The sequence below is a fragment of the Oncorhynchus keta genome, chromosome 5 (genome assembly GCF_023373465.1).
Source record: "Oncorhynchus keta strain PuntledgeMale-10-30-2019 chromosome 5, Oket_V2, whole genome shotgun sequence".
Classification (NCBI taxonomy): Eukaryota; Metazoa; Chordata; class Actinopteri; order Salmoniformes; family Salmonidae; genus Oncorhynchus; species Oncorhynchus keta.
Window position 1 is genome coordinate 32,791,011 of NC_068425.1, and position 25,309 is coordinate 32,816,319.

The 25,309-nt window shown below is 41.8% G+C and overlaps 1 protein-coding gene and 2 long non-coding RNA genes across 6 annotated transcripts in view; 2 read left to right on the forward strand and 1 right to left on the reverse strand.

The window, feature by feature from the left end:
* The window catches only part of LOC118382015 (cytohesin-1), a 52,718-nt gene that overhangs the window by 26,185 nt on the left and 1,224 nt on the right, over nucleotides 1-25,309 (forward strand). Inside the window, exons 7-11 of the mRNA XM_052519642.1 lie at nucleotides 470-618; nucleotides 3,809-3,920; nucleotides 10,302-10,378; nucleotides 16,108-16,176; nucleotides 17,506-17,660. Coding sequence (XP_052375602.1) covers nucleotides 470-618; nucleotides 3,809-3,920; nucleotides 10,302-10,378; nucleotides 16,108-16,176; nucleotides 17,506-17,660 — 562 coding nt within the window. The remainder of the gene's footprint in view (nucleotides 1-469; nucleotides 619-3,808; nucleotides 3,921-10,301; nucleotides 10,379-16,107; nucleotides 16,177-17,505; nucleotides 17,661-25,309) is intronic.
* LOC127930168 (uncharacterized) lies at nucleotides 1,526-3,898 on the reverse strand. The gene is made up of 3 exons (XR_008137106.1): nucleotides 3,754-3,898; nucleotides 3,413-3,548; nucleotides 1,526-1,621 (listed from the first exon to the last, which is right to left on the reverse strand). It is a non-coding gene; the product is annotated as an uncharacterized LOC127930168 (long non-coding RNA).
* On the forward strand, nucleotides 13,291-15,690 carry LOC127930165 (uncharacterized). 4 transcript variants are annotated; one of them, XR_008137101.1, is made up of 5 exons: nucleotides 13,291-13,370; nucleotides 13,483-13,778; nucleotides 14,591-14,775; nucleotides 15,034-15,440; nucleotides 15,589-15,690. It is a non-coding gene; the product is annotated as an uncharacterized LOC127930165 (long non-coding RNA). The 4 variants fall into 4 exon arrangements; XR_008137102.1 differs by having other exon boundaries at nucleotides 15,034-15,403; XR_008137099.1 differs by having other exon boundaries at nucleotides 13,305-13,370; nucleotides 15,515-15,652.

The window sequence follows — 25,309 nt, forward strand, 5'->3', positions numbered from 1 at the left end:
CTAGTCCCCTGTCCTTTAAGCTCCAGTCATTTACATGTTTTGATCCTATTGTCCCGGAGAATCTTTATTCCGAAGTTGTAACACTTTATATTTGCGAGCACTGCAGCTGACCATCAATCACTCCGGTGTAAATTGTGTGTCGGCTGTGTGGTGAAAAAATACAAATCCACTCCTATATTCACGTGTCCAATAACAGTGTTTTGGTTGTAATGGGGACAGTGCTGTTTGTTTCTGGGACTGTGTCCAGGCATCTATCTGTATGACAATGTTGGGCTCCCAATTTTCAAATGTGTGCCTGTGTGTGTGCCTGAATGCTTGTGTGTGTGTGTGTGTGTGTGTGTGTGTGTGTGTGTGTGTGTGTGTGTGTGTGTGTGTGTGTGTGTGTGTGTGTGTGTGTGTGTGTGTGTGTGTGTGTGTGTGTGTGTGTGTGTGTGTGTGTGTGTGTGTGTGTGTGTGTGAATTTCTCCAGACACCTGTTACATCCTGTCGTTTGCCATCATCATGCTGAACACCAGCCTCCACAACCCCAACGTGAAGGACAAGCCGGCCGTGGAGCGTTTCATCTCCATGAACAGAGGAATCAACGATGGAGGAGACCTTCCAGAGGACCTGCTCAGGGTGTGTGAACAGAGACATCAACGAGGCCTCTCCATCTCTCTGTCCATCCCCCTGCCCCAGGGGTCCTCTCCCTTCCTCTCTGTCTCTCTGTCCATCCCCCTGCCCCAGGGGTCCTCTACCTTCCTCTCTGTCCATGCCCCCTGTCCATCCCCTGCCCCAGGGGCCCTCTACCTTCCTCTCTGTCCATCCCCCTGCCCCAGGGGTCCCTACCTTCCTCTCCTATATTCTCTGTCCATAACCCCCTGCCCCAGGGGTCCTCTACCTTCCTTCCATCTCTCTGTCCATCCCCCTGCCCCAGGGGTCCTCTACCTTCCTCAATCTGTCCATCCCCCTGCCCCAGGGGTCCTCTACCTTCCTCTCCATCTCTCTGTCCATCCCCCTGCCCCAGGGGTCCTCTACCTTCCGTCTCTCTGTCCATCCCCCTGCCCCAGGGGTCCTCTCCTGTCCTCTCTGTCCATCCCCCTGCCCCAGGGGTCCTCTACCTTCCTCTCCATCTCTCTGTCCATCCCCCTGCCCCAGGGGTCCTCTCCTTCCTCTCCATCTCTCTGTCCATCCCCCTGCCCCAGGGGTCCTCTACCTTCCTCTCCATCTCTCTGTCCATCCCCCTGCCCCAGGGGTCCTCTACCTTCCTCTCCGTCTCTCTGTCCATCCCCTGCCCCAGGGGTCCTCTACCTTCCTCTCCCTCTCTGTCCATCCCCTGCCCCAGGGTCCTCTACCTTCCTCTCCATCTCTCTGTCCATCCCCCTGCCCCAGGGGTCCTCTACCTTCCTCTCCGTCTCTCTGTCCATCCCCCTGCCCCAGGGGTCCTCTACCTTCCTCTCCATCTCTCTGTCCATCCCCCTGCCCCAGGGGTCCTCTACCTTCCTCTCCATCTCTCTGTCCATCCCCTGCCCCAGGGGCCCTCTACCTTCCTCTCCGTCTCTCTGTCCATCCCCCTGCCCCAGGGGTCCTCTACCTTCCTCTCCGTCTCTCTGTCCATCCCCCTGCCCCAGGGGTCCTCTACCTTCCCTCTGTCCATCTCTGTCCATCTCATCCCCCTGCCCCAGGGTCCCATCTGTCCATCCCCTGCCCCAGGGGTCCTCTACCTTCCTCTCCATCTCTCTGTCCATCCCCCTGCCCCAGGGGTCCTCTACCTTCCTCTCCATCTCTCTGTCCATCCCCCTGCCCCAGGGGTCCTCTACCTTCCTCTCCATCTCTCTGTCCATCCCCCTGCCCCAGGGGTCCTCTACCTTCCTCTCCATCTCTCTGTCCATCCCCCTGCCCCAGGGGTCCTCTACCTTCCTCTCCATCTCTCTGTCCATCCCCCTGCCCCAGGGGTCCTCTACCTTCCTCTCTGTCTCTCTGTCCATCCCCCTGCCCCAGGGGTCCTCTACCTTCCTCTCCATCTCTCTGTCCATCCCCCTGCCCCAGGGGTCCTCTACCTTCCTCTCCATCTCTCTGTCCATCCCCCTGCCCCAGGGGTCCTCTACCTTCCTCTCTGTCTCTCTGTCCATCCCCCTGCCCCAGGGGTCCTCTACCTTCCTCTCTGTCCATCCCCCTGCCCCAGGGGTCCTCTACCTTCCTCTCTGTCTCTCTGTCCATCCCCCTGCCCCAGGGGTCCTCTACCTTCCTCTCTGTCCATCCCCCTGCCCCAGGGGTCCTCTACCTTCCTCTCTGTCCATCCCCCTGCCCCAGGGGTCCCTCTACCTCCTCTGTCTCTCTGTCCATCCCCCTGCCCCAGGGGTCCTCTACCTTCCTCTCCCTCTCTGTCCATCCCCCTGCCCCAGGGGTCCTCTACCTTCCTCTCCATCTCTCTGTCCATCCCCTGCCCCAGGGGTCCTCTACCTTCCTCTCTGTCTCTCTGTCCATCCCCCTGCCCCAGGGGTCCTCTACCTTCCTCTCTGTCTCTCTGTCCATCCCCCTGCCCCAGGGGTCCTCTCCCTTCCTCTCTGTCTATCCCCCTGCCCCAGGGGCCCTCTACCTTCCTCTCCATCTCTCTGTCCATCCCCCTGCCCCAGGGGTCCTCTCCCTTCCTCTCTGTCCATCCCCCTGCCCCAGGGGCCCTCTACCTTCCTCTCCATCTCTCTGTCCATCCCCCTGCCCCAGGGGTCCTCTACCTTCCTCTCCGCCTCTCTGTCTATCCCCCTGCCTCAGGCGTCTTCTACCTTCCTCTCTGTCTCTCTGTCCATCCCCCTGCCCCAGGGGTCCTCTACCTTCCTCTCCATCTCTCTGTCCATCCCCCTGCCCCAGGGGTCCTCTACCTTCCTCTCCGTCTCTCTGTCTATCCCCCTGCCCCAGGGGTCCTCTACCTTCCTCTCCATCTCTCTGTCCATCCCCCTGCCCCAGGGGTCCTCAACATTCCTCTCCATCTCTCTGTCCATCCCCCTGCCCCAGGGCCTCTACCTTCCTCTCTGTCTCTCTGTCCATCCCCTGCCCCAGGGGTCCTCTACCTTCCTCTCCATCTCTCTGTCTATCCCCCTGCCCCAGGGGTCCTCTACCTTCCTCTGCCCCCTCTCTGTCCATCCCCCTGCCCCAGGGGTCCTCTACCTTCCTCTCCATCTCTCTGTCCATCCCCCTGCCCCAGGGGTCCTCTACCTTCCTCTCCATCTCTCTGTCCATCCCCTGCCCCAGGGGTCCTCTACCTTCCTCTCTGTCCATCCCCTGCCCCAGGGGTCCTCTCCATCTCTCTGTCTATCCCCCTGCCCCAGGGGTCCTCTACCTTCCTCTCTATCTCTCTGTCTATCCCCCTGCCCCAGGGGTCCTCTACCTTCCTCTCTATCTCTCTGTCCATCCCCCTGCCCCAGGGGTCCTCTACCTTCCTCTCCGTCTCTCTGTCCATCCCCCTGCCCCAGGGGTCCTCTACCTTCCTCTCCGTCTCTCTGTCCATCCCCCTGCCCCAGGGGTCCTCTACCTTCCTCTCTGTCCATCCCCCTGCCCCAGGGGTCCTCTACCTTCCTCTCCGTCTCTCTGTCCATCCCCCTGCCCCAGGGGTCCTCTACCTTCCTCTCTGTCCATCCCCCTGCCCCAGGGTCCTCTACCTTCTGTCCATCCCCCTCCAGGGGTCCTCTCTCTGTCCATCCCCCTGCCCCCATCCCCCTGCCCCAGGGGTCCTCTACCTTCCTCTCTGTCCATCCCCCTGCCCCAGGGCTCCTCTACCTTCCTCTCCGTCTCTCTGTCCTCAAGTCCTAGTGTTATTTTCTCCTCCACACAGAACCTGTATGACAGCATCAAGAACGAGCCCTTCAAAATCCCTGAGGACGACGGGAACGATCTCACACACACCTTCTTTAACCCAGACCGGGAGGGCTGGCTGCTTAAACTGGGTGAGCGGGACCAGACGCTGAAATAACCTTAACAACATTTAAATAACGTTGATGCATTGAACTAATGTTGAAATCCCAAAGGTCTGTATCCTCTCCAATCCTCTCCAGTATTACTGTGCCCATCGATGACTGTGTTTATGACTGTCTACCAGAGGTCTACGTACTGACCAATGGGCCCATCTTGATCAGACTGTGTGTGTGTGTGTGTGTGTGTGTGTGTGTGTGTGTGTGTGTGTGTGTGTGTGTGTGTGTGTGTGTGTGTGTGTGTGTGTGTGTGTGTGTGTGTGTGTGTGTGTGTGTGTGTGTGTGTGTGTGTGTGTGTGTGTGTGTGTGTGTGTGTGTGTGTGGGGGGGGCCCCTGCCCACCCCCAATGCATTATGGATGAGGCCCTGAGATCAGACGACCACATGTGGAGGGCTTTCAATAATGCACGACTAGGCATATTCATACACTCACTCACACATAGACGCACACACACTCATACCTACCCATGATACACAGACAGACGGACGGATGCACATTCTGTACATAGAGGGACAACCTGTACAGTGGAGTATAAACCAGTGAACACATGACAACAACACTTCCTTCCCCTCTAATGTTACAATGACTCTTCCAGGATCCCAGTGATCAGCCTTCCAGCCAAGAGAAGCACATTATGTCCTGTCATCTAACCGAGACGTAGGGACTTCCTAATTCTCCACCCTGTCTGCTTCCCAGTGGATCTTACACAGCCTCTGTTTAGATGAATTCACAATGACTCTGATATAAATTCACAATGATCTGGGCCATGTTCATTAGGTACAAAATGTTTTGCAACGGAAAATGAACGTATGCGTTTCTTATTGGACAAGTCCAGGTAGTGCCTCGCTGTTTCGTTCCATTTTCTCCCATTTGGTGCCTAATGAATAGGACCCTGAAGTTTAATTGAAACCCTTAATCAGTGTGAGTCTTTCCCACCTTCCAGTAAGATGAAGAAGTCTCCAATCACACTCCAGAGATACATAACTGGGAATATTGACATTCAGGTTCTACTCATTTGGGTGGAAGATGAAATAATTGGCCTGAAAGAACTGGGACCCTAGAGGAGGTGCTGTGCAATGCGTTGCTTTACACAAGTTGGCACCAGTGTAACAATGCATTGAACTCAAATGATTTGGGGTGAGCAGAAGCCCCCTCTGGTGGTTGTTAATGTACTGCAGGATAACTCCTCTTAACCCAGAGCGTTATATTGAGAAATAGCCTATGATTCATCTAAATTAAACTGATCAGTTTTCATCAAATCTGATAATATTACCATGTAACCTGACGAATTTAAATATCAAAACGCCTCTTTGAAGGCCTGTTCCTCCGAGTGCCAACATTGTAAACCAGTGCATCGAGCCACTCCTCCAATCAGATGAGCAAGAAGTGGTGCTATGATTTTTTTTATAATTTAATTTGATTTTTGTTTTCTTTTTCTTCCTCGTTTGTTTGTTTGCTCCATGATTTTGGCTGTTGTCTTTCCTCAGGAGGTATGTACATCTGCTCTTCCCCAACACTAGTTCATCTTCTCAGCTCTCCGGTGCTTTCGGTGGTCCACCATTGCTTCCGTTCTCCTTCATTTATTTCCGTTCTTCGCTTTGAACGTTTTTATTGTGTTATTTGTGGATTTTGTTGCTGTTGGGTTTCCTTGTTCCGCCATCATCGACTGAATCTACTATTAATTGTATGTTTGTATGTTTGTTGGTCTTCCATTGAGCTGGTGGTTTGTCCACGTGCTTTCTCTCTCTCTCTGTATTGGTCGCCGGGCGGTTGCTAGGTGCTTTGCCTGGTTAGGCCGCTCGGGGAACAACATGGTGGCCATTCTGTTTTGTAGTGAAGAGTTTGACCTCTCTGTGATGCTGTGGTGATTTCCCTTTTCAGTCTCCGTGTTTTGGCGGGCTGCAGTATTCCTCTTTCCAGAGAGAACACGACAAAGGCTTTGAAGACAGATCTACGAATATACGTCCTTTTGAATTAGCAACCAATTAGCTACCATTTAGGAACATATTGAAAATTGACCAGCATTTTAGATTGTGAATATTAAATCAGAAGTTCTGGCTGACAAGAACAATGTCTGCTGTTGATATCTCTTTAATGGGATCATATGAGGGGAATACTGCAGCTACACCAACTGGTTCCAGCTCTGCTCTCTCCGTCATGCTGTTAATGACCTGAAGGGTGATGGTCTGGCTTTGGCCCGGTCTGGCTTTGGCCTGGGCTGGTGTGGCTTTGGCCTGGGCTGGTGTGGCTTTGGTCTGGTGCAGACATGGGTTCAAATAACATTTGTTTTCTTCCAAATACTTCAGCAGCTCTTGTTTGAGCTTGCCTGGCACCTGGCACAATGGAACCAAAAGTACAAAACCCTCCAGGCAGGATCACTCAAACGCTCAAAGTGTTTGAAAGAAAACAACTACTGTGATCCCAGGTCTGGTCTGGTGTGGTGCTGGACTGGACTACAGTGAGGTGGGGGTGGGGAGAATGGAGAATGGGGGATGTGTGTTGAGAAGGGGAGTTTAGGAAGGGACTGGGGACCAACTGGGACTATCTATGGAATAATGCATAAGTGCACTACATAATTAGTGTTTAGAATATAGGCTACATACTAGCTAGTGTGTTTAGGAATAGAGATTGAATCATCTGATAGGACCAAGGAAAGCACATTTTACTTGACATGTAAACCGGAGGTCTTCCTCATCAATTTAAAAGTCATTTTGACAACCAAGTTGCCCCTGTTAATCACAGTATGATACAATTATAAAATGTATTTTATGTGACTTGAAGCTGGTGGTGAAAAGAGACCAGTGCTGAACATGTCCTGGGTCATGTTCAGTGGGGCACAGCATGGCAAAACAAAACTCTGCTTTCTTATTGAACAAATTCAGCTGTTACAGTACCTCACTGTTTCACTCCATTTCAAAAACATTCTCTCATTACTAAACATGACCCAGGTCCCTCCTAACCTTCCCTGTTCTGACCCCCCTGTGCATGGGCGATCGCTCCTCCTCCACTCCTCCCCAGCCCGGCACCCCCTGACCTGCCTGCACCAACCAACAAAAATCTCCTCGGGCAAAGCCGCCTTGTCTGGGACATTTTTTGCCAGGGTCCTCGCTCTCTGAGTGACTGACAGGAACTGAAGTGGTCAACCAATCATCAATCAATCACAATCTCCTCCAAGCCAATCAACTGTCATATCATCAGCTGTGAGATTCTGCCATTTGTCTCTACATGAGTCTGTCTGTCAAGTGTCGTTTCAACATTCATATGTCACGTTCTGAGGACAAGATGACGATAACACAGTGACAAAATGGCGGCAAGGAGAACGTGTTTGTGGTCATGTTCCAATGTCCACACTAGCCCACTACTTAGAATACCTGCCCAATACCACAGGAGGTTGGTGACACCTTAATTGGGGAGGATGGGCTCGTGGTAATGGCTGGAGCGGAATAGGTGGAATGGTATGAAATACATCAAACATATGATTTCCATGGTTTCCACGGTTTCCATGTGTTTCCATGGTTTCCATGTGTGATGCCATTCCATTGGCTCCGTTCCAGACATTATTATGAGCCTTCCTCCCATCAGCAGCCTCCATTGTTTTATACTAAGAAGTGTGCTGGTATGTGGATATCGGGGCGGCGATTGTTTAAGTGCCCTCTCATGACCTCTGTAGTGTGATAGCTGATCATATACATTAGCATCGCTGCTATATGATCAATACAAGTGTGTCTTTCCTGGCCTGTTGTGATCAACACTTCTGTTAGATGGTGTCCACAACACTGCTCTTCTGTCTTGGTAGATGGCTTTTCTTAGTGTGTCTGTTTAGTGTCTTCATACTAACATTGGTGGTGGTGTAACAGTTCAACGACCTTGGCACTTTCAGTAGAGCCAGACATTGAACAGCCAGGCATTGAACAGCCAGACATTGAACAGCCAGGCATTGAACAGCCAGGCATTGAACAGCCAGGCATTGAACAGCCAGGCATTGAACAGCCAGGCATTGAACAGCCAGGCATTGAACAGCCAGGCATTGAACAGCCAGACATTGAACAGCCAGGCATTGAACAGCCAGGCATAGAACAGCCAGGCATTGAACAGCCAGACATTGAACAGCCAGGCATTGAACAGCCAGGCATTGAACAGCCAGGCATTGAACAGCCAGGCATTGAACAGCCAGGCATTGAACAGCCAGGCATTGAACAGCCAGCATTGAACAGCCAGGCATTGAACAGCCAGACATTGAACAGCATTGAACAGCCAGACATTGAACAGCCAGGCATTGAACAGCCAGGCATTGAACAGCCAGACATTGAACAGCCAGACATTGAACAGCCAGACATTGAACAGCCAGACAAGCATTTATGTCATCATATTGATTTGTCTTTAATCAGAAATGGTATGTATGGTGTTTTCTCCTGGAGCATGTAGGTGTGTGTCCATGTCCACGGTGTATCCAAGCCATTTAGTTTTGATGGAGGGAATTTAGACTTAGAGGAGGCAAAAGGGGTCCCTTAAACGGACAGAAATATTGTCCAGAAATGACCTAATTGGACAGAAAGATGTCTTCAGACAGTAAATTGACTGGTGTTTATATCATATATCACTGTGAATACGGCCAACGACAGAAAGTTCCAGCCAGAGATGCCTATAGTAGCCTACTGACATATCTCCAGGTTAGCTCCAGTCCCCCCCAGACGCTGTTTATTGGCATCTCTTCCTCCCAGCGTGAGCTTGCTGCTAGCTGCCATCTGCTGCTGTGATCAGGTTTCTCCCTAACAGGAAGTGGGAGTGGCGGTGCGGTCGGGGGTCTGCCACAGATCACTGAGCTGCTGAGTTAACCAGAGACACCCCGCCGGGTGTGAAAGAGGCAAAGGATTTGAGCCAATAGTACTATTTGACATTCCCCATAGTAGGATCTCATTAATTCTTGGAGGTCTAAACTTTAACAAGTGTTTGGTTTTATATCCCAGCTATCCCAGCTAGGGGCGACAGGTTAGCCTAGTGGTTAGAGCGTTGGCCTAGTAACCAGAAGGTTGCAAGTTCAAAACCTGAGCTGACCAGGTACAAATCTGTCGTTCTGCCCCTGAACAGGCAGTTAACCCACTGTTCCTAGGCCGTCATTGAAAATAAGAATTTGTTCTTAACTGACTTGCCTAGTTAAATAAAGGTGAAATAAAACATCTCCTTTAGAGATTGTCTACTCTGAGAGGCTATTGATCTCCTTTAGAGGTTGTCTACTCTGAGAGGCTATTGATCTCCTTTAGAGGTTGTCTACTCTGAGAGGCTATTGATCTCCTTTAGAGGTTGTCTACTCTGAGAGGCTATTGATCTCCTTTAGAGGTTGTCTACTCTGAGAGGCTATTGATCTCCTTTAGAGGTTGTCTACTCTGAGAGGCTGTTGATCTCCTTTAGAGGTTGTCTACTCTGAGAGGCTATTGATCTCCTTTAGAGGTTGTCTACTCTGAGAGGCTATTGATCTCCTTTAGAGGTTGTCTACTCTGAGAGGCTGTTGATCTCCTTTAGAGGTTGTCTACTCTGAGAGGCTATTGATCTCCTTTAGAGGTTGTCTACTCTGAGAGGCTGTTGATCTCCTTTAGAGGTTGTCTACTCTGAGAGGCTGTTGATCTCCTTTAGAGGTTGTCTACTCTGAGAGGCTATTGATCTCCTTTAGAGGTTGTCTACTCTGAGAGGCTATTGATCTCCTTTAGAGGTTGTCTACTCTGGGAGGCTGTTGATCTCCTTTAGAGGTTGTCTACTCTGGGAGAGACTAAGTCCTGAGTCAGCTATATTGCGGACCTACAGAGGAGAGGTGGCACAGTTAAAATGAGCCCTCAGGTTTCAAACAGTATTAAACATGATATACGGTTCTCTCTAATCTATAAGGCTAAGGGCTTTTCACTACAGAGCTGAGCCGAACTAAGCTGTACTGAGATGGCCCGGTTATGCGTCCACCATAGTTGCTGGAACTGTTCTGAAAGGAAAATGTGAAAAGAACATATCGGAGCCAACAGGCTAAAGGCGATTACAGTGTAAAAAGGCGATTACAGAATACCTTGGTCTTATCAAAGCCCAGTTTAGTCAACAGAACTCCTCTGTAATCTCATGCTTCTCTCTCATGTAGAGTAGAATAACTGGTTGTCTAGATGCTATGGTGTGGGTTGCTGGAGGAGCATGGTACTGTGCGGTGCTTGATGGGAATGTAGGGAGATGGGAGTTGTAGTTCTATACCTGTTATCTGCCTGTCTGTCTATCCATGCGTCTGTCTGCCTGTCTGCTGCTCTGTCCTCCGCGTCCGGTGCCCATCCCTCTCTTTCTCTCTCCACCCCTGAGTCTGGCTAACACCGTCTCTCTATTCCTCAGGGGGACGCGTCAAGACCTGGAAGAGAAGATGGTTCATTCTCACGGACAACTGTCTGTATTACTTTGAGTACACCACTGTAAGTACAACTGTCTGTATTACTTTGAGTACACCACTGTAAGTACAACTGTCTGTATTACTTTGAGTACACCACTGTAAGTACAACTGTCTGTATTACTTTGAGTACACCACTGTAAGTACAACTGTCTGTATTACTTTGAGTACACCACTGTAAGTACAACTGTCTGTATTACTTTGAGTACACCACTGTAAGTACAACTGTCTGTATTACTTTGAGTACACCACTGTAAGTACAACTGCCTGTATTACTTTGAGTACACCACTATAAGTACAACTGTCTGTATTACTTTGAGTACACCACTGTAAGTACAACTGTCTGTATTACTTTGAGTACACCACTGTAAGAACAACTGTCTGTATTATGGTTGGTTGTACACCACTGATGGGAATGTACAGATGTCTGTATTACTTTGAGTATCACCACTGTAAGTACAACTGTCTGTATTACTTTGAGTACACCACTGTAAGTACAACTGTCTGTAGTACTTTGAGTACACCACTGTAAGTACAACTGTCTGTATTACTTTGAGTACACCACTGTAAGTACAACTGTCTGTAGTACTTTGAGTACACCACTGTAAGTACAACTGTCTGTATTACTTTGAGTACACCACTGTAAGTACAACTGTCTGTATTACTTTGAGTACACCACTGTAAGTACAACTGTCTGTATTACTTTGAGTACACCACTGTAAGTACAACTGTCTGTATTACTTTGAGTACACCACTGTAAGTACAACTGTCTGTATTACTTTGAGTACACTACTGTAAGTACAACTGTCTGTATTACTTTGAGTACACCACTGTAAGTACAACTGTCTGTATTACTTTGAGTACACCACTGTAAGTACAACTGTCTGTATTACTTTGAGTACACCACTGTAAGTACTGGACTGGAACTGGAAGCCATCGGTTATCATGTTCAATTCAATCTTAAATGTCTGCAACAGGCACACATAAATACATGGCTATTATGATGGATATTACAGTTGCGAGTTTCAACTCATTGTCACACTGTAACCTGTTCTGTTTGTGTACTCGTTCACTGCTCTACTGTGTATTCATCGGTGGCAGGTAGCCTAGCGGTTAAGAACGTTGTGCCAGTAACCGAAACGTTGCTGGTTCGAAGCCCCGAGCCAACTATTGGAAAAATCTGTAGATGTGCCCTTGAGCAAGGCACTTAACCCTAATTGCTCCTGTAACCCACTCTGGATAAGAGTGTCTGTAAAATGACTATGTAAATGTATAAAAATTATTCAGAGTAATGCCATTAACAGGGATATTCCATTCACAATAAAATATAATATAGTGTAATATCCCTTTAATAACCACCACATTTTGTAGTGTAATATCCCTTTAATAACCACCACATTTTGTAGTGTAATATCCCTTTAGTAACACCACATTTTGTAGTGTAATATCCCTTTAGTAACACCACATTTTGTAGTGTAATATCCCTTTAATAACCACCACATTTTGTAGTGTAATATCCCTTTAGTAACACCACATTTTGTAGTGTAATATCCCTTTAATAACCACCACATTTTGCAGTGTAATATCCCTTTAGTAACACCACATTTTGTAGTGTAATATCCCTTTAATAACCACCACATTTTGTAGTGTAATATCCCTTTAGTAACCACCACATTTTGTAGTGTAATATCCCTTTAGTAACACCACATTTTGTAGTGTAATATCCCTTTAATAACCACCACATTTTGTAGTGTAATATCCCTTTAATAACCACCACATTTTGTAGTGTAATATCCCTTTAGTAACCACCACATTTTGTAGTGTAATATCCCTTTAATAACCACCACATTTTGTAGTGTAATATCCCTTTAATAACCACCACATTTTGTAGTGTAATATCCCTTTAGTAACACCACATTTTGTAGTGTAATATCCCTTTAGTAACACCACATTTTGTAGTGTAATATCCCTTTAGTAACACCACATTTTGTAGTGTAATATCCCTTTAGTAACACCACATTTTGTAGTGTAATATCCCTTTAATAACCACCACATTTGTAGTGTAATATCCCTTTAGTAACACCACATTTTGTAGTGTAATATCCCTTTAATAACCACCACATTTGTAGTGTAATATCCCTTTAATAACCACCACATTTTGTAGTGTAATTTCCCTTTAGTAACACCACATTTTCTAGTGTAATATCCCTTTAATAACCACCACATTTGTAGTGTAATATCCCTTTATCCACATTTTGTAGTGTAACCACCACATTTTGTAGTGTAATATCCCTTTAGTAACACCACATTATGTAGTGTAATATCCCTTTAGTAACACCACATTATGTAGTGTAATATCCCTTTAATAACCACCACATTTGTAGTGTAATATCCCTTTAGTAACCACCACATTTTGTAGTGTAATATCCCTTTAGTAACCACCACATTTTGTAGTGTAATATCCCTTTAATAACCACCACATTTTGTAGTGTAATTTCCCTTTCGTAACACCACATTTTCTAGTGTAATATCCCTTTAATAACCACCACATTTCCTAGTGTAATATGCCTTTAATAACCACCACATTTTCTAGTGTAATATCCCTTTAATAACCACCACATTTCCTAGTGTAATATCCCTTTAATAACCACCACATTTCCTAGTGTAATATGCCTTTAATAACCACCACATTTCCTAGTGTAATATCCCTTTAATAACCACCACATTTCCTAGTGTAATATCCCTTTAGTAACACCACATTTTGTAGTGTAATATCCCTTTGTAACACCACATTTTGTAGTGTAATATCCCTTTAGTAACACCACATTATGTAGTGTAATATCCCTTTAGTAACACCACATTGTGCTGTCTGTATTTTAAGCCATGTCCCACAGCAGTCCTTAACAGGTTCATCTTAACTTCCATGTTCTGTCCTCTTAACAGATTCATCTTAACTTCCATGTTTCTGTCCTCTTAACAGGTTCATCTTAACTTCCATGTTTCTGTCCTCTTAACAGGTTCATCTTAACTTCCATGTTTCTGTCCTCTTAACAGATTCATCTTAACTTCCATGTTTCTGATCCTCTTAACAGATTCATCTTAACTTCCATGTTTCTGTCCTCTTAACAGATTCATCTTAACTTCCATGTTTCTGTCCTCTTAACAGGTTCATCTTAACTTCCATGTTTCTGTCCTCTTAACAGGTTCATCTTAACTTCCATGTTTCTGTCCTCTTAACAGATTCATCTTAACTTCCATGTTTCTGTCCTCTTAACAGATTCATCTTAACTTCCATGTTTCTGTCCTCTTAACAGATTCATCTTAACTTCCATGTTTCTGTCCTCTTAACAGGTTCATCTTAACTTCCATGTTTCTGTCCTCTTAACAGGTTCATCTTAACTTCCATGTTTCTGTCCTCTTAACAGGTTCATCTTAACTTCCATGTGTCTGTCCTCTTAACAGATTCATCTTAACTTCCATGTGTCTGTCCTCTTAACAGGTTCATCTTAACTTCCATGTTTCTGTCCTCTTAACAGATTCATCTTAACTTCCATGTTTCTGTAACTTCCCTCTTAACAGGTTCCATCTTAACTATCCATGTTTCTGTAACAGATTCATCTTAACTTCCATGTTTCTGTCCTCTTAACAGATTCATCTTAACTTCCATGTTTCTGTCCTCTTAACAGATTCATCTTAACTTCCATGTTTCTGTCCTCTTAACAGATTCATCTTAACTTCCATGTTTCTGTCCTCTTAACAGATTCATCTTAACTTCCATGTTTCTGTCCTCTTAACAGATTCATCTTAACTTCCATGTTTCTGTCCTCTTAACAGATTCATCTTAACTTCCATGTTTCTGTCCTCTTAACAGATTCATCTTAACTTCCATGTTTATGTCCTCTTAACAGATTCATCTTAACTTCCATGTTTATGTAACCATCTTAACTTCCATGTTTCTGTCCTCTTAACAGATTCATCTTAACTTCCATGTTTCTGTCCTCTTAACAGATTCATCTTAACTTCCATGTTTCTGTCCTCTTAACAGATTCATCTTAACTTCCATGTTTCTGTCCTCTTAACAGATTCATCTTAACTTCCATGTTTCTGTCCTCTTAACAGATTCATCTTAACCTCCATGTTAACAGATTCATCTTAACTTCCATGTTTCTGTCCTCTTAACAGATTCATCTTAACTTCCATGTTCATCTTAACTTCCATGTTTCTGTCCTCTTAACAGGTTCATCTTAACTTCCATGTTTCTGTCCTCTTAACAGATTCATCTTAACTTCCATGTTTCTGTCCTCTTAACAGGTTCATCTTAACTTCCATGTTTCTGTCCTCTTAACAGGTTCATCTTAACTTCCATGTTTCTGTCCTCTTAACAGGTTCATCTTAACTTCCATGTTTCTGTCCTCTTAACAGGTTCATCTTAACTTCCATGTTTCTGTCCTCTTAACAGGATCATCTTAACTTCCATGTTTCTGTCCTCTTAACAGATTCATCTTAACTTCCATGTTTCTGTCCTCTTAACAGGTTCATCTTAACTTCCATGTGTCCTCTTGTCCATGTTTCTGTCCTCTTAACAGGTTCATCTTAACTTCCATGTTTCTGTCTTAACAGGTTCATCTTAACTTATGTTTCTGATTCATCTTAACTTCCATGTTTCTGTCCTCTTAACAGATTCATCTTAACTTCCATGTTTCTGTCCTCTTAACAGGTTCATCTTAACTTCCATGTTTCTGTCCTCTTAACAGATTCATCTTAACTTCCATGTTTCTGTCCTCTTAACAGGTTCATCTTAACTTCCATGTTTCTGTCCTCTTAACAGGTTCATCTTAACTTCCATGTTTATGTCCTCTTAACAGGTTCATCTTAACTTCCATGTTTCTGTCCTCTTAACAGATTCATCTTAACTTCCATGTTTCTGTCCTCTTAACAGGTTCATCTTAACTTCCATGTTTCTGTCCTCTTAACAGGTTCATCTTAACTTCCATGTTTCTGTCCTCTTAACAGGTTCATCTTAACTTCCATGTTTCTGTCCTCTTAACAGGTTCATCTTAACTTCCATGTTTCTGTCCTCTTAACAGGTTCATCTTAACTTCCATGTTTCTGTCCTCTTAACAGATTCATCTTAACTTCCATGTTTCTGTCCTCTTAACAGATTCATCTTAACTTCCATGTTTCTGTCCTCTTAACAGATTCATCTTAACTTCCATGTTTCTGTCCTCTTAACAGATTCATCTTAACTTCCATGTTTCTGTCCTCTTAACAGGTTCATCTTAACTTCCATGTTTCTGTCCTCTTAACAGATTCATCTTAACTTCCATGTTTCTGTCCTCTTAACTTCCATGTTTCTGTCCTCTTAACAGGTTCATCTTAACTTCCATAACAGGTTCATCTTAACTTCCATGTTTCTGTCCTCTTAACAGATTCATCTTAACTTCCATGTTTCTGTCCTCTTAACAGATTCATCTTAACTTCCATGTTTCTGTCCTCTTAACAGGTTCATCTTAACTTCCATGTTTCTGTCCTCTTAACAGGTTCATCTTAACTTCCATGTTTCTGTCCTCTTAACAGGTTCATCTTAACTTCCATGTTTCTGTCCTCTTAACAGATTCATCTTAACTTCCATGTTTCTGTCCTCTTAACAGGTTCATCTTAACTTCCATGTTTCTGTCCTCTTAACAGGTTCATCTTTCCATGTTTCTGTCCTCTTAACAGGTTCATCTTAACTTCCATGTTTCTGTCCTATAGGACAAAGAGCCCAGAGGGATCATTCCACTGGAGAACCTCAGCATCCGAGAGGTTGAGGACAAGAAGCCTGTAAGCACATACTGCACTCTTTGCTGGTTCGACCACACAACACACACATTTGTTTTACTCTCCTTTGGGGACCAAACAATTGATTCCCATTCAAAATCCTATTTTCCCTGACCCCTGACCTTAATCCTAATTGTAACTCTAAACCTAACCTCTAAGCCTAAAATAGTCATTTTTTTATTGTGGGGACTGGCAAAATGTTCCTTGTTTTGCTATCCTTGTGAGGACTTCTGGTCCCCACAAGGATAGTAAAAACACACACATTGGAGATAAAGGAACACTGTCAAATTTCTTGATCTTAATATGATCAGGAAGTATAATCAGGAAATAAGACCGTTATTTCACCTCCCATTCGTTTGCGATTGAGGCATGTAGCTGCTCAACACAACTAATGATGTGTGACATGGACAAATATTGACATGAGTACTTTTCTGAGATCTGCGAGATATGACAAAATGATTTTGGACTGATCCATCCTGTCATCTCCTTCCTCCTGAAGAGTGTGCACCAGTTCACTACTCCCCATACAATGGACAGCATTGGATTGGTGTAAACAATCTCCATATTGCAGTAATTTCCTTGCAAATCCATGAAGGGAAGTGAACAAGTGCACAGTTCAGCAGAAAGGGGAGATTATAGTTCAATAATGTCTCAGACTAGACGTTGTCTCCCCCTGGTGGTAGTGTGGAACAACACATCAAATCAAAGTTTATTTGTCATGTGCGCTGAATACAACACTGACCTTACAGTGAAATACTTACTTACAGTTACAGGCTCTAACCAATAGTGCGAAAAAAATGTGTGTATGTGTGTGTGTGTGTGTGTGTGTGTGTGTGTGTGTGTGTGTGTGTGTGTGTGTGTGTGTGTGCGTGTGCGTGTGTTCGTGTGTGTGTGTGTGTAGGTATGTAAAGAAATAAAACAGTAAAAAAACATTTGAAATAAGAGTAGAGGCTACACCTGTTAGTCAGGCTTATTGAGGTAGTATGTACATGTAGATATGGTTAAAGTGACTATGCATATATGATGAGCAGAGAGTAGCAGTAGCATAAAAGAGGGGTTGGCGGGTGGTGGGTGGCTGGACACAATGCAGATAGCCCGGTTAGCCAATGTGCGGGAGCACACACACACACACCTTCTTAAACTCAGCTGTTCTGATACAGTTGTGGCATTCCTCACATTCTCTCTCCTTGCCTCATTCTCAAAACGTTTTGGAGGAGAAGAAACGATTGGAGGAACCTTAGATGTTCTGCTCCAATGTGTTTAGAGAAGATGAGGAAGGACCTGAGTAATCAAGACAACACCATTTAGATTCCCTCTCCTCTCCCTGCATAGAACTGCTTTGAACTCTTCATCCCAGAGAACAAGGACCAGGTGATCAAGGCCTGTAAGACGGAGGCGGACGGCAGAGTGGTGGAGGGGAACCACACCTTCTACAGGATCTCTGCTCCCACCACGGAGGAGAAGGATGAGTGGATGAACAGCATCAAGTCAGTACTACTACTTATCAACAAGTTATCAATGGCTTATAGATGTGTTGTGATGTTGTTATGAATGGGTTATAGATGTGTTGTGATGTTGTTATGAATGGGTTATGGATGTGTTGTGATGTTGTTATGAATGGCTTATAGATGTGTTGTGATGTTGTTATGAATGGCTTATAGATGTGTTGTGATGTTGTTATGAATGGGTTATGGATGTGTTGTGATGTTGTTATGAATGGGTTATAGATGTGTTGTGATGTTGTTATGAATGGCTTATAGATGTGTTGTGATGTTGTTATGAATGGGTTATAGATGTGTTGTGATGTTGTTATGAATGGGTTATGGATGTGTTGTGATGTTGTTATGAATGGGTTATAGATGTGTTGTGATTTTATTATGAATGGGTTATAGATGTGTTGTGATGTTGTTATGAATGAATTATAGATGTGTTGTGATGTTGTTATGAATGGGTTATGGATGTGTTGTGATGTTGTTATGAATGGGTTATGGATGTGTTGTGATGTTGTTATGAATGGGTTATAGATGTGTTGTGATGTTGTTATGAATGGGTTATAGATGTGTTGTGATGTTGTTATGAATGGTTATAGATGTGTTGTGATGTTGTTATGAATGGGTTATAGATGTGTTGTGATGTTGTTATGAATGGGTTATGGATGTGTTGTGATGTTGTTATGAATGGGTTATAGATGTGTTGTGATTTTATTATGAATGGGTTATAGATGTGTTGTGATGTTGTTATGAATGAATTATAGATGTGTTGTGATGTTGTTATGAATGGGTTATAGATGTGTTGTGATGTTATTATGAATGGGTTATAGATGTGTTGTGATGTTGTTATGAATGGGTTATGGATGTGTTGTGATGTTGTTATGAATGGGTTATAGATGTGTTGTGATGTTGTTATGAATGGGTTATGGATGTGTTGTGATGTTATGAATGGGTTATAGATGTGTTGTGATGTTGTTATGAATGGGTTATAGATGTGTTGTGATGTTGTTATGAATGGGTTATGGATGTGTTGTGATGTTGTTATGAATGGGTTATAGATGTGTTGTGATGTTGTTATGAATGGGTTATGGATGTGTTGTGATGTTGTTATGAATGGGTTATGGATGTGTTGTGATGTTGTTATGAATGGGTTATAGATGTGTTGTGATGTTGTTATGAATGGGTTATGGATGTGTTGTGATGTTGTTATGAATGGGTTATAGATGTGTTGTGATGTTGTTATGAATGGGTTATAGATGTGTTGTGATGTTGTTATGAATGGCTTATAGATGTGTTGTGATGTTGTTATGAATGGGTTATAGATGTGTTGTGATGTTGTTATGAATGGGTTATAGATGTGTTGTGATGTTGTTATGAATGGGTTATAGATGTGTTGAATGATGTTGTTATATGAATGGGTTATAGATGTGTTGTGATGTTGTTATGAATGGGTTATGGATGTGTTGTGATGTTGTTATGAATGGGTTATGGATGTGTTGTGATGTTGTTATGAATGGGTTATAGATGTGTTGTGATGTTGTTATGAATGGGTTATGGATGTGTTGTGATGTTGTTATGAATGGGTTATAGATGTGTTGTGATGTTGTTATGAATGGGTTATAGATGTGTTGGGTTGATGTTGTTATGAATGGGTTATAGATGTGTTGTGATGTTGTTATGAATGGGTTATGGATGTGTTGTGATGTTGTTATGAATGGGTTATAGATGTGTTGTGATGTTGTTATGAATGGGTTATAGATGTGTTGTGATTTGTTATGAATGGGTTATAGATGTGTTGTGATTTTGTTATGAATGGGTTATAGATGTGTTGTGATGTTGTTATGAATGGGTTATGGATGTGTTGTGATTTTGTTATGAATGGGTTATAGATGTGTTGTGATGTTGTTATGAATGGCTTATAGATGTGTTGTGATGTTGTTATGAATGGGTTATAGATGTGTTGTGATGTTATTATGAATGGGTTATGGATGTGTTGTGATGTTGTTATGAATGGGTTATAGATGTGTTGTGATGTTGTTATGAATGGGTTATAGATGTGTTGTGATGTTGTTATGAATGGGTTATAGATGTGTTGTGATGTTGTTATGAATGGGTTATGGATGTGTTGTGATGTTGTTATGAATGGGTTATGGATGTGTTGTGATGTTGTTATGAATGGGTTATAGATGTGTTGTGATGTTGTTATGAATGGGTTATGGATGTGTTGTGATGTTGTTATGAATGGGTTATGGATGTGTTGTGATGTTGTTATGAATGGGTTATGGATGTGTTGTGATGTTGTTATGAATGGGTTATGGATGTGTTGTGATGTTGTTATGAATGGGTTATAGATGTGTTGTGATGTTGTTATGAATGGGTTATGGATGTGTTGTGATGTTGTTATGAATGGGTTATGGATGTGTTGTGATGTTGTTATGAATGGGTTATGGATGTGTTGTGATGTTGTTATGAATGGGTTATAGATGTGTTGTGATGTTGTTATGAATGGGTTATAGATGTGTTGTGATGTTGTTATGAATGGGTTATAGATGTGTTGTGATGTTGTTATGAATGGGTTATGATGTGTTGTGATGTTGTTATGAATGGGTTATAGATGTGTTGTGATGTTGTTATGAATGGGTTATAGATGTGTTGTGATGTTGTTATGAATGGGTTATAGATGTGTTGTGATGTTGTTATGAATGGGTTATAGATGTGTTGTGATGTTGTTATGAATGGGTTATAGATGATGTTGTTATGAATGGGTTATAGATGTGTTGTGATGTTGTTATGAATGGGTTATAGATGTGTTGTGATTTTGTTATGAATGGGTTATAGATGTGTTGTGATGTTGTTATGAATGGGTTATAGATGTGTTGTGATGTTGTTATGAATGGGTTATGGATGTGTTGTGATGTTGTTATGAATGGGTTATAGATGTGTTGTGATGTTGTTATGAATGGGTTATAGATGTGTTGTGATGTTGTTATGAATGGGTTATAGATGTGTTGTTTGAATGGGTTATAGATGTTGTGATGTTGTTATGAATGGGTTATAGATGTGTTGTGATGTTGTTATGAATGGGTTATAGATGTGTTGTGATGTTGTTATGAATGGGTTATAGATGTGTTGTGATGTTGTTATGAATGGGTTATAGATGTGTTGTGATGTTGTTATGAATGGGTTATAGATGTGTTGTGATGTTGTTGTTATGAATGGTTTGAATAGATGTGTTGATTTTGTTATGAATGGGTTATAGATGTGTTGTGATGTTGTTATGAATGGGTTATAGATGTGTTGTGATGTTGTTTGAATGGGAATTATGAATGGGTTATAGATGTGTTGTGATGTTGTTATGAATGGGTTATAGATGTGTTGTGATGTTGTTATGAATGGGTTATAGATGTGTTGTGATGTTGTTTATAGATGTTGTGTTATAGATGTGTTGTGATGTTGTTATGAATGGGTTATAGATGTGTTGTGATGTTGTTATGAATGGGTTATAGATGTGTTGTGATGTTGTTATGAATGGGTTATAGATGTGTTGTGATGTTGTTATGAATGGGTTATGGATGTGTTGTGATGTTGTTATGAATGGGTTATAGATGTGTTGTGATTTTGTTATGAATGGGTTATAGATGTGTTGTGATGTTGTTATGAATGGGTTATGGATGTGTTGTGATGTTGTTATGAATGGGTTATAGATGTGTTGTGATGTTGTTATGAATGGGTTATAGATGTGTTGTGATGTTGTTATGAATGGGTTATAGATGTGTTGTGATGTTGTTATGAATGGGTTATAGATGTGTTGTGATGTTGTTATGAATGGGTTATAGATGTGTTGTGATGTTGTTATGAATGGGTTATAGATGTGTTGTGATGTTGTTATGAATGGGTTATGGATGTGTTGTGATGTTGTTATGAATGGGTTATAGATGTGTTGTGATGTTGTTATGAATGGGTTATGATGTTGTTGAATGATGTTGTTTATGAATGGGTTATAGATGTGTTGTGATGTTGTTATGAATGGGTTATGGATGTGTTGTGATGTTGTTATGAATGGGTTATAGATGTGTTGTGATGTTGTTATGAATGGGTTATAGATGTGTTGTGATGTTGTTATGAATGGGTTATAGATGTGTTGTGATGTTGTTATGAATGGGTTATATGTGTTGTGATTTTGTTATTGTTATAGATGTTGTGATGTTGTTATGAATGGGTTATAGATGTGTTGTGATGTTGTTATGAATGGGTTATAGATGTGTTGTGATGTTGTTATGAATGGGTTATAGATGTGTTGTGATGTTGTTATGAATGGGTTATAGATGTGTTGTGATGTTGTTATGAATGGGTTATAGATGTGTTGTGATTTTGTTATGAATGGGTTATAGATGTGTTGTGATGTTGTTATGAATGGGTTATAGATGTGTTGTGATGTTGTTATGAATGGGTTATAGATGTGTTGTGATGTTGTTTGAATGGGTTATTATGAATGGGTTATAGATGTGTTGTGATGTTGTTATGAATGGAGATGATGTTGTTATGAATGGGTTATGGATGTGTTGTGATGTTGTTATGAATGGGTTATAGATGTGTTGTGATGTTGTTATGAATGGGTTATGGATGTGTTGTGATGTTGTTATGAATGGGTTATATGGGTTATAGATGTGTTGTGATGTTGTTATGAATGGGTTATAGATGTGTTGTGATGTTGTTATGAATGGGTTATAGATGTGTTGTGATGTGATGTTGTTATGAATGGGTTATAGATGTTGTTGTGATGTTGTTATGAATGGCTTATAGATGTGTTGTGATGTTGTTATGAATGGGTTATAGATGTGTTGTGATGTTGTTGTTAGATGTGTTGTGATGTTGTTATGAATGGGTTATAGATGTGTTGTGATGTTGTTATGAATGGGTTATAGATGTGTTGTGATGTTGTTATGAATGGGTTATAGATGGTTTATAGATGTGTTGTGATGTTGTTATGAATGGGTTATAGATGTGTTGTGATGTTGTTATGAATGGGTTATAGATGTGTTGTGATGTTGTTATGAATGGGTTATGGATGTGTTGTGATGTTGTTATGAATGGGTTATAGATGTGTTGTGATGTTGTTATGAATGGGTTATAGATGTGTTGTGATGTTGTTATGAATGGGTTATAGATGTGTTGTGATGTTGTTATGAATGGGTTATGGATGTGTTGTGATGTTGTTATGAATGGGTTATGGATGTGTTGTGATGTTGTTATGAATGGGTTATGGATGTGTTGTGATGTTGTTATGAATGGGTTTATGGATGTGTTGTGATGTTGTTATGAATGGGTTATAGATGTGTTGTGATGTTGTTATGAATGGGTTATGGATGTGTTGTGATTTGTTATGAATGGGTTATAGATGTGTTGTGATTTTGTTATGAATGGGTTATAGATGTGTTGTGATGTTGTTATGAATGGGTTATAGATGTGTTGTGATGTTGTTATATGGATGTGTTGTGATGTTGTTATGAATGGGTTATAGATGTGTTGTGATGTTGTTATGAATGGGTTATAGATGTGTTGTGATTTTGTTATGAATGGGTTATAGATGTGTTGTGATGTTGTTATGATGTGTTGTGATGTTGTTATGAATGGGTTATAGATGTGTTGTGATGTTGTTATGAATGGGTTATAGATGTGTTGTGATGTTGTTATGAATGGGTTATGAGATGAATGGGTTATAGATGTGTTGTGATGTTGTTATGAATGGGTTATAGATGTGTTGTGATGTTGTTATGAATGGGTTATGGATGTTGTTTATGAATGGGTTATAGATGTGTTGTGATGTTGTTATGAATGGGTTATGGATGTGTTGTGATGTTGTTATGAATGGGTTATAGATGTGTTGTGATGTTGTTATGAATGGGTTATGATGTGTTGTGATGTTGTTATGAATGGGTTATAGATGTGTTGTGATGTTGTTATGAATGGGTTATGGATGTGTTGTGATGTTGTTATGAATGGGTTATAGATGTGTTGTGATGTTGTTATGAATGGGTTATGGATGTGTTGTGATGTTGTTATGAATGGGTTATAGATGTGTTGTGATTTTGTTATGAATGGGTTATGGATGTGTTGTGATTTTGTTATGAATGGGTTATAGATGTGTTGTGATGTTGTTATGGATGTGTTGTGATGTTGTTATGAATGGGTTATAGATGTGTTGTGATGTTGTTATGAATGGGTTATAGATGTGTTGTGATGTTGTTATGAATAGATGTGTTATAGATGTGTTGTGATGTTGTTATGAATGGGTTATAGATGTGTTGTGATGTTGTTATGAATGGGTTATAGATGTGTTGTGATGTTGTTATAGATGTGTTGTGATGTTGTTGTTGAATGGGTTATAGATGTGTTGTGATGTTGTTATGAATGGGTTATAGATGTGTTGTGATGTTGTTATGAATGGGTTATAGATGTGTTGTGATGTTGTTATGAATGGGTTATAGATGTGTTGTGATGTTGTTATGAATGGGTTATAGATGTGTTGTGATGTTGTTATGAATGGGTTATAGATGTGTTGTGATTTTGTTATGAATGTTATAGATGTGTTGTGATGTTGTTATGAATGTTATGGATGTGTTGTGATGTTGTTATGAATGGGTTATAGATGTGTTGTGATGTTGTTATGAATGGGTTATGGATGTGTTGTGATTTTGTTATGAATGGGTTATGGATGTGTTGTGATTTTGTTATGAATATGTTATGGATGTGTTGTGATGTTGTTATGAATGGGTTATAGATGTGTTGTGATGTTGTTATGAATGGGTTATAGATGTGTTGTGATTTTGTTATGAATGGGTTATGGATGTGTTGTGATTTTGTTATGAATGGGTTATAGATGTGTTGTGATGTTGTTATGAATGGGTTATAGATGTGTTGTGATGTTGTTATGAATGGGTTATAGATGTGTTGTGATGTTGTTATGAATGGGTTATAGATGTGTTGTGATTTTGTTATGAATGGGTTATAGATGTGTTGTGATGTTGTTATGAATGGGTTATAGATGTGTTGTGATTTTGTTATGAATGGGTTATAGATGTGTTGTGATTTTGTTATGAATATGTTATGGATGTGTTGTGATGTTGTTATGAATGGGTTATAGATGTGTTGTGATGTTGTTTTGGTTATAGATGTGTTGTGATGTTGTTATGAATGGGTTATAGATGTGTTGTGATGTTGTTATGAATGGGTTATGGATGTGTTGTGATTTTGTTATGAATGGGTTATGGATGTGTTGTGATGTTGTTATGAAGATGTGTTGTGATGTTGTTATGAATGGGTTATAGATGTGTTGTGATGTTGTTATGAATGGGTTATAGATGTGTTGTGATGTTGTTATGAATGGGTTATGGATGTGTTGTGATGTTGTTATGAATGGGTTATAGATGTGTTGTGATGTTGTTATGAATGGGTTATAGATGTGTTGTGATGTTGTTATGAATCCTTTATATTTGATAATCCTAAAATCTCTTAATTTGATGTGTAATCCTAAAATACTCTCTTAATTTGATGTGTAATCCTAAAATACTCTCTTAATTTGATGTGTAATCCTAAAATACTCTCTTAATTTGATGTGTAATCCTAAAATACTCTCTTAATTTGAT